The following is a 13282-nucleotide window of genomic DNA, read 5'->3' as shown; positions in this document are numbered from 1 at the left end:
AAAATAATATAAAGTGCATCAGCAAGCTTTGAATAGTAAAAATATCACATGAATTAAATGCATTTATGCAACCATAAAATTCCAATCTAATGAAATTAATGATACCATTACTATCTGTAGAAGGTACATCAACCAAAGAGTCTGTAGCTGGCAGGCTTTGTGCATCAGAATCTGATTGTGTAGGAAGCTGATTATTGTTGTGTTCCACATGGTCTTCAGATGGGATTTGATGCTCACATTGAACATCCACATTAGATTGTAATATCATATTCAGTAACGAAAAAGGCAAAGAAAAATCATCCATCAACAATTAGGATCACTTCCACCATCATCATCATCAGTATCTTGGACCATAACTTTACTTTGTTCCATTGTTGTACTAATAATTGTCCCATCTACGCCGCTTCTCACCCAATTTAAATCATCTTGTTCTATTTGGAGTGTTTCATCCAATAGAGGAAAAATATAAGACTCATTGTTCGTACGCACACCCAGGTCACCATTGGAGGACTCATCTCCCATATCAAAAGTGTCTCTAGGATTTATTGGCAAAGTAATGAACCACTCCAATTCCCTACGATCTTGGACAAAAACAACTTGTTGAGCTTGAGACGCAAATAAAAATGGTTCATTACTCAAACGTTCACCTGTATGCATCATATGAGATAGTTTAATCAACTTGAACCCTAATGAATCATGCTTCACTCCTCTACCTTGGGTTACATCAACCCAATCACATCGAAAGAGAATCACCCTAAACTTGTCGTAATAGTTCAATTCAAGTATGTCAGTCAATGAACCATAATATATAACATCACCAAACACAGGGCGTGAGTCACTAGTACTTGCATAACTTTGTGTTTTTGCAACAACCATGACTCCACTGTTTTGGGTAGTCATATCCATCTCATACTCCTTGGTTCGAAATCTATACCCATTATTCATATCAATTGCTTTGAATCTCCTTGCAATATGATTTGGACCCCGACCAAGTGCATTAATATCATCAGAAGAACTATCAGACTCCTTAACCTATGACATGAATAATGATAAATCTTGTTAAGATTGCATACTAATGACAAGACTAACAAAGAGTGTTAAAATTATAAAAAAAATTTAGCTTACCTTATCACTAAACCATTCATGAAAGCTTTCACTGTGTAATTTATCTATCTCACGTTAAGATAGACGCCTTCGCCTATTAGTTCTCTTGATCATACTTATATGTTCTCTAAACACAAAAAATAAGATAAATTAGGCTCTATTATTTTCTATTAATATATTCATATTCTCTAATATTATGACTTACTTTCTAAAAGCTTCTACTTTTGGGCAATCACAATTAAAGAGCACATAACGATGTGCTTGGATCCACATTTTTTCATCCATCAAGAAACCTTGGGTATTCCCATATGGTTTTCCTACAATTGGGAAGAGAGTTGATCCTTCAATTATTTCGACTTCATTGTCTGCATGATTCCTCATGGATCGATTGGGCATCATTTCTGCATCTTCTAAGTAACGAGAGCAGAATGTCAAACATTCTGCCACAATGTACGCTTCTGCTATAGAACCTTCAGGACGTGCTTTGTTTCGCACATAAGACTTCAAAGTTGACAAATATCTACATTAAAAGAGAAATTAAATTCATTTACATTGTTAATGCATAATTGATCTATAATAGTACAAGGAAAAAGTAGAATGTTAACCTCTCAACTGGATACATCCAACAATATTGTACCGGTCCGGCAATCATTGCTTCACTTACCAAGTGAACTACTAAATGCACCATAATTGTGAAGAATGATGATGGAAATATCCTCTTGAAATTACAAAGGGTTAAAATAACCTTTGATTCAAGTCGCTTAAGCTCTTGTATGTGAAGAGTTCTAGCACATAATCCCCGAAAAAAGGAACATAACTCAATTAAAACATAAGTTACATTGTTAGGTAAAGTTCCTCTCAATGCGACAGGAAAAAGTTGTTGCATAAGGACATGACAGTCATGGCTTTTCAAACCTGAAAATTTACGATTCTTTCGAATACAACGTGAAATATTTGATGCATAACCATCTGGAAATCTAACATTCTCCAAAACCTCATAGAAAAGCTTTTTTTCATGTGCAGTCATGGTAAAACAAGCAGGAGGCAAATAAGTCCTCCCAGAACCTCGTTGTTGGGGCTATAAATCTTTTCTGATATTCAACTCTTTCAAATCCAATCGAGCATTTAAGTTATCCTTTGATTTCTTGTCAATATTCAGCAATGTATTCACCAAGTTGTCACATACATTCTTTTCAATATGCATCACGTCAAGATTGTGACGCAGTAAGTTAAAACCCCAATAAGGAACTTTGAAAAAAAACACTTCTCTTTTTCCATGTACCCTTCTTTACCCCAATAACTTCATCACTAGCCTTACCAAGATTGAACTTGATCCCCCTCATTTGATGTAAAATTTCTGATCCTGATAGTACAATTGGTGCATCTCTTAATTCTTTAGTCCCATCAAAAGATTTTGCATCATTTCGGTAGTTTGAGCTATGATCCAAAAACCGACGATGATACATGTAACAAAATTTCTTTCCATACTTTAATCGCATAGAACTAGTATCTTCATTACAAACAGGACATGCAAAACGACCATAGGTACACCAACCAGACAAATTACCATATGCAGGAAAATCATTTATTGTCCACATTATAGCTGCCCGCATATTGAAAGTTTCTTTAGATGATGCATCAAATGTATCTTCTCCAACCTCCCACAATTCAATCAACTCTTGTACAAGAGGTTGCAAATATACATCTATGTTATTACCAGGGCCGTTTGGACCAGGAATTAACAGAGAAAGTATGAAATATGGTTGCTTCATACACAACCATGGTGGTAGATTGTATGGCATTAAAATCACCGGCCATGTACTATAAACACTTTGTAGTGTCCCAAAAGGGTTGAAACCATCACTGGCAAGCCCTAATTGGACATTACGTGGGTCCTTAGCAAACTCTGGATATTGTAAATCGAACCTCTTCCACGCTTCTGAATCAGCTGGATGCCTTAAGGCACCGTCTTTAATACGATCATTTGCATGCCATTTCATCAATTCTGATGTTTTGGATGACATGTATAACCGTTTGAGTCTTGGCTTCAAAGGAAAAAACCTTAACACCTTTGCTGGAGTTCTCTTTTTTTTCCCCAATGTGTTGTTAATCAAATTATTCTCAGCATTTTTCCATCTAGATGCCCCACATATTGAACATGCATCATTGTTACTCTTTTCTTTCCAAAAAAGCATGCAATCATTAGGACAAGCATGAATCTTTTCGTATTGGAGACCTAATCGATCAATGATCTTCTTTGCTCCATTAAAGGAGTTTGGAAATGTTTTAGCAACAGGAAATGCTTTTTTAATCATTTTAAGCAACACACTAAATGACTTATTGCTCCACTTAAACAAGCACTTGGCATGATACAAATAAAGCACATAAGAAAGTACAGTGAAGTTCTTGCACCCAGAATATAATTCTGTATCAGCATCTTCTTGTAATCGTTTACGTTTTTCGGCATGTGAAGATTGATTAGCTTTTTCATGTTCTTGTGCAAAAAATCCTTCTGCAGTTTGTTCTCCTAAAGCTTCTCCATCTATATTCATATTCTCATGTAGGTTGTTCACTCCTAAAGCTCCCTGTATCAATTCATTCATATTATCAACCCTAAATATTTCTTGTTCTAGATGATGACCTTCAATAGGATTCGACCTTGACTCACCATGGTGATCCCAAACCCTGTATCCTGGCATAATGCCAATTACAACTAGATGATCATACACCTCTGCTCTGTTTCCATACTTGTAAAGCACACATTGCTGACACGGACATGGGATTTTTCCTCCTTCTGGTTGACTCCTAAATGCAAAATTAAGAAAGCTCTCCACTCCATCAGTATAAACTTTTCTAGGTCTACTATAATCCATCCATATTTTACTGTTATAATTCCCTGACATGTTACACTAGTGAAAGAACAAAAAATATATATTAGATTTCTATCCCTTAATTTTGCATATCAAATATATAATATGAGACATAAAGTACATTTATAATTTAAACATATATGAATATTTCATAAATTCATTCAAAACATCGCAGAGAAATCAACACAAATTAAGCTTTGAATAGTCCCAATGAACTATAAATCAATGCAATCTAATAGTTTATTTAGCATGAGCAGTTACTATTATATAAGAGAGTGATCACTAGAAATCATTTAAAACCTAGAAGAGAATAGATCGTCAATGCACAAATGATCCAATTAAAACCATGAAAGGACATACCAAAGTCTGCAAAGATAAAGAAACATTGAAATTGTTGCTGTCTTACCAGAGCTTGCACAACACAGACGCTCAAAGGATGATGATGAACAATTTTCCGTCTCTGGCACCACAGAAAGTGCAAAAAGGGTTCTGGCAGTGTTCAACAATTGAAGAATAATCAATAAGAGTTAGAGTACTTTGTAATGCAATTGTCATAGATGAATGCAATGAAATTCTAAGTTTAAAATTCAATAATTCCACTCATGGGGATAAAGTAAAAAAACTTTCATCAAACAATTGTCAGAAAAGTGAATCCAACATTTTGCTTTTCCAATTTTCTCCGAGTGATGAACATGTCAATAGCTTGAGAGATATTCTAGTGACAATGTTTACAAATAATCACCTTCAATTCTGTAAGAAAATTAAATGTGCCAATGTGGTTGTTCACACACTTTTCAAGAATGACTTAGCAGAAAAGTTGTCACGCCCCTCTCTCCTAAGGTATACCTAAGTGTACCTAAACCCATAAGAACGTGACCGGCAGGGGACCCCATCCCCCGAACCAACCCTTAATCCAATATACCTAAATCAATATATAAAATAGTAACAACTCCTGAAATATAATATGGGCATAGTCTCTCCAGAATACCACATATATACACCTATCGAAAACATCGGAGTATCTATACAACAGCGGAAATAAGAAGACTTATCTACCCAAGATTAGACTGAGCAAATAAGTAACATATATACAAATACAAAACCCCAAATCCTCAAAACCTGCTAAAGAAACAGCTCGAGGCTACACACCAGCTCATGCCTCCCGCCGCTGTTGTATAGATACTCCGATGTTTTCGGTAGGTGTATATATGTGGTATTCTGGAGAGACTATGTCCATGTTATATTTCAGGAGTTGTTACTATTTTATATATTTTATATATTGATTTAGATATATTGGATTAAGGGTTGGTTCCGGGGATGGGGTCCCCTACCAGTCACGTTCTTATGGGTTTAGGTACACTTCGGTATATCTTAGGAGAGAGGGGCGTGACAGGTGTAGTGGTATCTTGTTTTGTTTGAATCATTATCTTATCAGAATCTAAACTTGTAAATTGATTTTGTGTGACGATTTTATTAAAGAGGTTCAGAATTTGAGAACACAATTCACCCCCCTCTTATGTGGCCTAGGTCCTTTAGTCTAAAGCAACACAATTATAATGGATAATCAAAGTAGCAGAAAAGATGGCCATTCATTGTCAATTATTTTGTTTAATCTTTCTCTCTAAAGCTAAATAGAAGAGATTGTATAATACCATGATCCTATACATGATTTCAAATGCGGCATAAGTTGTTTATTTAATTTGTTGAGAGGTCCGCCAGACGTGGAATGATTCCATGATAAGATTTGGTATATTTGGATTAGAAAGGAAAGACAAAAGATGAGCAAAATTAAAGGCCTAAAATGATGCTGTAAAGCAATTGGTCTCATTATGAGATTTAAAAGTAGTTGTTCTTCTTGTTTTTTTATCTGATGAGTTGGTGTGTGTGTGTATATATATGGTGCTATATGTAGCATCCTAGGCGTAGTTGACCTAAAACTCAACAATTAAACAAGTACTGTTTACATAATGATATCAATGATTGTCTCAATTATGTGTTTTATTAGTTAGCAGGCAAGCCATTAACCAGAAATATTCAGAGTCCAATTTTAAGCATCAACCCCGACATTCTCTGAACTTAAAAGGGTTATATATGTCAGCTTGTGCCCAGGCTGTTTCTTAACATCATGTTCATGTATACACACGTACATTATATACACACACGTACATTATACACACTCACATGGAATAAGTATTGACATAGCCCCTTAACTTTCATGAATGAATCAATGTACCCCTAACCTTTCAAAATTATATTCCGTTATAATTTCTGTCTATTTAACTGATATGGCAGCAAGTCTGAAACGCATGTATCATATACGTAACGGAAAACACCTACCACATCAACAAAAATTGACAAAAAATGGGCTCAGGGGCTAACGGACTACATTATTGGAAGTTGAGGGGCTAAATTGACCTTATATAAAGTTTAGGAACCAAAATGATCCTTTCATTAAAGTACAGGGGTCATTTGAAAACTTCTCCCTATACACGTATATGCAAACGATACTATATTAGATTGTCAATCTATTGTTTCATTACTTTAATAAACCCAAAGATAACATGATACAAAAGTATGGTGAATATTTATGGGGCATTCGATTGGTATTTTGGGAGGGTGTGATTAGTATACTCTCTTGTTTGGTTGAGTTTTGAAGGATGAAATCTAAAACTCATTCCAACATTTATTCTCCCTTGATCAGCTTGGCCATTCTCGGAGAATGAGTTTTGATGTGTAAAAGACTCTTTTACACTTGTTTTAAGATATTGTTTTATTTTCTAAAAAGAAAAAAAAAGGTAATATGAAAATTGTACTGCTAATATTCTCACACTCATGCTCGCCTTTTATTTTATACCACACAAGACAATGCTCACCCCAATACTCATCTCACACTCACCTTACACTCATCTCATACTCACCTCACACAATTATGAACCAAATGTTCCGTTAGGGTTGCAAAAGACTTGAGACTAAAATAGCTAGAAAATTCTTGTTACCTTTTTTATTCCTTGGATATTGGTCTATCATTCTCTATCAATATCATGTCTCTCTATTCACTAATTAAGGTTTGTTTTATGTCCCAGTGATAATTTATGGTGAGAGTGAAACTGTTAATTTTTTGAACTAAAGTTGCAAAAAGTTATGCAATGATGTGTGATTGGTGATTTTTAATTAATCATTTACCAATTTATCTGCATTGTGTAATTAATGATGACCCTTTTTCTCATGTCACTTTTCTTTTTTCGGATTCCCTATCCTCATGATTTTTTACTTTGGAGACAAACTTTCCTTTATTTGGGTCGAAGATACTATAGTACTCACCGTGAAACTATACGTGATCATGCACAACAATCGAATCCAAAAAAGTTTATATGTAATAAAAGAGTACAAGTAATTATAGTGCACAAAAGTATCAACTAAGTGCCTGAGTTAGTTGTCAATGAAATCTTTCTAATTTGGATCCGTATTTTTACATATTTTTGTAACTAGATGGTAAGATTTGTATTCACTCTCCATAAATAAATAGGTTTCTCCATAACTAGGTTATTAGTTCTAGTAGTGGGAGATACATGAAAATAAGAATATTTTTCAGATAAAATCGTGAGGGAGTGGATAAAAAAGTCCATAGAGGGTAAAAAAGCCCGTAGAAGTACTCCAGAGTAGATAATACGCAGACGTAAAAATATGCATCCACAATATTCAACGTGAAACTATACGTGTTCATGCACAACAATAGATTCCAAAAAAAAAAAATTGAGATGTAGTAAAAGAGTACAAATAATTATATTGCACCAAATTATCAAGCTACCTGAGTTAGTTATGAATGAATCTTTCTAACTAGGAGGCTCAAATGCATCTCTCAGCATTAATTTCTTGGGAAATTAGACCCACTCTCCTCCTAAACAAATTAATCAACACGACAATAGAGAAATTGAAATAGAAAAGTGCAACACAATCAACACAAGATTTAACATGAAAAACTCAAAAACCAGAGAAAAGCCAAGGCCGTTGTCAAAAGACAATCAAGAGAAAAGCTTCACTATATAGAAAATTCTTACAGCCACACACTGACAATTTTCTCTTACCAAGAAACCCAAGAATACCCAAAAGCCCAAGAGATTACATAAACCACAATCTAGCCTATAACTTTAACACCCTACATATTGAAGCTCTCACTAACAGAAACCTAGGTTAAACCTGAGAGATACAACACAAAGTTATCACTCTTTGCTCTCTCTCAACATAACCCTTTGATTTCTCTCTACCATGAGCTTCACCACCCGTTCATGAGCTCCACCACAGCACCATACCCGGCAACCGCACAACCTCCCGCTGTACTGCACACACGTCTCTGCCCCCTGCATACTCGGCACTGCAACTAACTGGTGCTTAATCACACACGGTTCACATCTCCAATATAAAGAGCGAAACAGCACTCCTAATCCACCTAACCCACGTGTACAAAAGAAACCCAGCCAATATCAAATACAACACACAAGTTGTAATTTACATTAACCTTTTTTTTCCCTTGAAGTGGATCCCACGTGTTTTCTCCAACCATGGAGACTTGGAGCAATTTTGTCATTTCTCAAACTTTATCAATTGTTGATCAAATCCAACATAATTTCTGACTCGCAAAAAGTACTTGGATAAGAATTTGATGATCAAAGTATATGAAAATTGCATATGCCAAAATTTCATGGTTACTCGTTCTAAAAAAAAAGCTATTATTGCACCAGTTAGAAAACACCTAAGTTCAACATTTTGCCTTAATATCTTATGATTTACCAAAATAATATAAATATTTGAGGCTTTACGTGGTGCCAAAAACACTTGATTAATTATCTTGATAAAACAAATGCTAGGAACCACACAACAATTTAACAATTAACATTCTTTAAATGTGTCGGAGAAGCCTTTTGTCCTATTAGTTGGTAAGAAAATAGATTAATCAATTACATCATAACTATTTTCACAACGAAAGGAAATTAGGAAGATAACAATAAATAGGGTTTGGGGACCATTTAGGAATTTCCCAAAGTGATCTAAACTAAGACCTCCATGTATAAGCATCTTTATATGTGTGTATGTTTCAGTATTATTGATAACGAAGAGAGTAGGAGGGTCCATCAGAGGCTATATTTTCCATGGCCAGCTATACTTGCTTTTGTCTTTTTTCTCTACCATCTCAACATATTCTCTCTTATCTCTTAATTATGTCACCCATGCATTGTTAATGGAGTACTTGCATTCTTATTTTCATTATCCATATTAAAAAAAATAGCACAGTGGCCCACCAAATGAATCAGTCTATATTATATATATGCATATATTTGTGGACAAAATATATAATGGTGTTGGTACCTGGTAGATGTCTATTAAATTTAATTAGAATGCCGTTGTGTGTATTATCCAGTATGAAAATTGAAAAGCACTTCTTTGAATTAACTGTATTTTGACTAAATAATTAATGGTGATAGGTACAACTATGCTTAAGTCAAGCATCCTTTCCTTTGTGCTTTAATTATGTTAGTAATAGAAGTCCAATGACCTCAGTTTAAGGTAATAGACAGACAGGGATTGGCAGGGCGGTCTAAATGTCCTATTTATTATATAAATAAAAAATTCATTGCTTGTCATAAAAATAAAGAGATTAGTGAATGAAGAAAACAAAACTTCATGTAACCATCTCGAAATAACTAGCTCCTCAATACTTGGCTAACGATTTTCCAATAATCACAACCCAACCAACTATTTCTACAGATTCTTCAACCTCACACAAACAGTCTCAACAAAATAATATGTTGACGTGCAGATCAATTCGAACTAGGTGAGCAAACATAAGTTAAGAGGTCTCCCGAGATGTTTTCCTCAGAAAAGACGCTCCGGTACTTTAGTCAGAACGTGAGGAATCAAAAAGGATAAAAACTTTGTAAGTCGAAGCCCTTTGGAAGAAAAGTATTGAAAGCTGTGAATGAATATTTTACCTGGGTGGAAGTGACTTTTTATAGTGGTTGAACGTCCTACTCTATTATGGAGAGTGATCCTTGTTGTGAGGAATTTCTAGTTTGATTAGGAGATACCTTCTCTTGTTGTTTGAATTGGGGTAGGATTCCTCTTGGGGAGTCCAATACAGAGATAAGAGATCCAAGCAATCCAAAGCCTATAGATGTATGTCATGCTAGTTTCGTATTTGAGTTTTACCCAAGATAGGCTAATGATGTGTAGACCGACCTAAGTCTTAAGTCCTGGATAGGATGCCACATGCTCATTTCAAGTAGAGGATGAGATTGGTACTATCATATGCCCCCAGACCTGTGACAAGCCAAACCTGTTTGGCTGGTTCGTAGCTCTTCATTAATTATATTTTTGCGATCGTTATGACATCAACACTCCTTGTGTTGTGCACATGCCTTAACGTGACGTTTCAAGATATTGGAAAGCTTGAAGATGTGAGTTGTGCCGTGAAACATGTTGTTGGGATTACTAAGTACATTTACAATTATTGATTTGTTTTGAATTTGATGAGGCAGCACACAGGTGACAGAGAAATTATTCGTCTAGCTCCAACTAGGTTTGCTACAAAAGGTGCATTACGATCTATGGTGATGTGTAGGGAGTGGACACAATCGTCGTATTCAAAGGATGTGAATGGAAGAAGATTTGAGAATAATGTCTTGGATTCAAAGTTTTGGAGGAATGTGCTATTGTTGTGCAGCTAACTGAACCACTTATGTGTGTGCTTCATTTGGTTGATGGTGATGATAGACCAACTATGAGTTATTTGTATAAGAGTATCCATGTAGCAAAGGATGAGATGATCAGGAGGTTTCAGAGAAAGAATAGAATGATCCAACCATTATTGTCAATTGTAGATTCTCGGTGGGACAGTCAATTGTACAAGAGTTTTGATGCTGCTGGTTTTTAGTTTAAACCTAGTAACATAGTATAGAGACACATAATCTGGTATCTTGGATGTGATTGAGAAATGCTCTTATGGATATATGGCTTTGGGTAGCAAGTTGACATATGAGATGAAGATTTTCATAGACGCAGAAGGAGATTTTGGGAGAAAGATTGTCATAAATGATCGAGATAAAATGCTTTCTGGTAAATTTTATTAATCTATTATTATTTTAAAATACTTATATTATTGATAATTTTATTAACTTTGGTCTCAAATGTGTAGCTGAGTGGTGGAGAACTCGAGATGCTATGGAAATTCTGCTCCTAAGCTTTAAAAGTTGGTTATTTGTGTGCTGAGCCAAAGTTGTAGTTCCTTAGGGTGTGAGAGAAATTGGAGTATTTTTGAGCACATTCACTCAAAAAAAGGAAAAGATGGGAGCATTATAGGCTAAATGATTTGGTTTATGTTCACTATAATTTGAGGCTGCAACCGAGGTACTCGGTTAATATGTAGTCTCCGACTCTTTGTACTTTAATAATTCAACTATCTATTTTATATTTTTGTATCTAACTTACATGTGTGGTAGAAATTATTGGAAAGATCGAAACTATGTTCCAATTATTTTGAAGATTTCACCTCTTATGGTTTGTGATATTAGAAGAGGAACCTCCTCTATTGAAACTGTGTTTGGAACTTTGAAGTTTGAATTTGAACTTTGTGTTGCAAAACAGGTTTTCTCACAAACAATCATAGATTATATAACAATATAGAGAAGCAATCGAAAAAAGAAAGAGAGAAGAAGAACACAGGATTTTTCGACAATGTGCCTACGTTCTCGGGATTTGAGGTTGTTTTCAATATAGGAAATTCCTTAGTACATTCGGCTAGGGTTTTCAACCCGCATATACCAACTACCTAGGTACCCAAAAAATACAACTTTACCCCCCATACAAAAAATAACCAACCCACATCAGTAATACCGGCCCATACTGATAGTAGCGAACAACTAGTGACCACGGTAGGAAGTTGTGCTCGACTGGTACGCTACGCTCGATTCTTGCACAACTTCCCATTTTCTCAGACCTTTTAGGTGCTAGATAATATTTTTAATATGAGCAATTATTTGACACTTTGGACTTTGTTTATTTGCAACTTTGTGTTTGGTCCATGAATTGTTTATTTGGTTCATGAATTATTTAATGAAATTTGATCTGCTATAGAATTTAGTAAAGAATTGTAGAAAATGTAAAGTTGATCGTGCATGTATGCATTTTGAAAGTTGAAAGAATTAACCTAGTTCAGACTTCACAATTGTTAAAAATGGAAACTTGACATGATGCAGGCATGTAACTTGGTCCTCTAACTCGTTATAGAATATATAATTATATATTATATAACAATTAAATTATAAATATATATTATTTTACTATTTATTAAAAACGTACAATTCAATGACATCCATGTTGAAATTCCTGAATCCTCGGTCTTAAATTGTTCAATGCATGGTTGAGGTTTAAAATCTATCGGTAAAACATGTTGTCACATGCCACCATTTGACTGGTGGTCATATATGGTACAAAGTACAAACAAGAACGTACTTGATACGACATACATTTCTTGCGCCAATTGAGACAGGCAGAACAACCTAAACAAAGCCCGTTTGGAACCGCCACTAATTCATCGGATCAGGAAAACAAAACAAAACGGAACGGATGGAGGGTGAAGGGATCAGAGAAGTGACTGACAGCTCCCCACTTCCCTATTCTATGCGGGACCCACAAGCCTACCAGCTTATAATTTGTTTCCATCCGGCCATCCCAACTTCCTTTGATTGTATTTTAGCCTTCATATCTAGTTTTCTTCGTAATATATATATATATATATATATATATATATATATATATATATGTTTGTGCATCTATACAACTATTTGTTGTTGTTATTCTATACTTTGTCAAGTCTTTTCAAACTCCATACCGGCAAAACAAGACTACTTAATGAAGGGCTAGCTTGTGCTTTCTTACTTGAAAGAATATATACACTGTGTGTGGGGTGTATTTCTTTTAGCGAAACTTTACAACCTCAGATGTTTGATTTACAGTAAGCCTTAATCATTACTTTTTGTTTTGACGGGCTTAATCATTACTTTGGAATGGAAAGTACACATTCTAAATACCAATGTGGTCGAACATATACATGTGTTTAGTATATAACCAGAAAATAATCTTGTGTTAGACAATGCCACATCTTGTGGTTTGTTGTAAAAGGTTCAAAATCTCCACCTCACCTCTCCAAACCCAACGAACCCTCACCTCTTGCAGAATTGGAGTCTCTCCCATCTCTATATTGAGGGATTACAAAATGTTGATGAGTTGAAAAGTTATGTGAGGGGGAGATTTTC

General features: G+C 35.0%; 1 protein-coding gene across 1 annotated transcript; it reads right to left on the bottom strand.

Annotated features, from left to right (window-relative positions):
• Positions 1-303: 303 nt before the first annotated feature.
• LOC119995565 lies at positions 304-10332 on the bottom strand. The gene is made up of 9 exons (XM_038842079.1): positions 10290-10332; positions 8240-8421; positions 4609-4689; positions 4381-4434; positions 2341-4013; positions 1710-1889; positions 1310-1624; positions 1126-1132; positions 304-1032 (listed from the first exon to the last, which is right to left on the bottom strand). The coding sequence occupies exons 1-9, from the start codon at positions 10330-10332 to the stop codon at positions 304-306; spliced, it is 3264 nt and encodes a 1087-aa protein (XP_038698007.1).
• Positions 10333-13282: the final 2950 nt, after the last annotated feature.

The sequence above is a fragment of the Tripterygium wilfordii genome, chromosome 3 (assembly GCF_013401445.1).
Source record: "Tripterygium wilfordii isolate XIE 37 chromosome 3, ASM1340144v1, whole genome shotgun sequence".
Lineage (NCBI taxonomy): Eukaryota > Viridiplantae > Streptophyta > Magnoliopsida > Celastrales > Celastraceae > Tripterygium > Tripterygium wilfordii.
This window is presented reverse-complemented; position numbering and strand designations above follow the sequence as displayed.

Excerpts from the sequence above, each read along its gene's own strand:
- LOC119995565 (XM_038842079.1), bottom strand. The coding sequence starts at position 10,332 with ATGAAGAGCTACGAACCAGCCAAACAGGTTTGGCTTGTCACAG. Across the intron at positions 8,422-10,289 it reads ACAGGTTTGGCTTGTCACAG|GTGGATTAGGAGTGCTGTTT; the intron begins GTCTGGGGGCAT and ends CACGTGGGTTAG. Across the intron at positions 1,625-1,709 it reads TGGATGTATCCAGTTGAGAG|ATATTTGTCAACTTTGAAGT; the intron begins GTTAACATTCTA and ends CTTTTAATGTAG.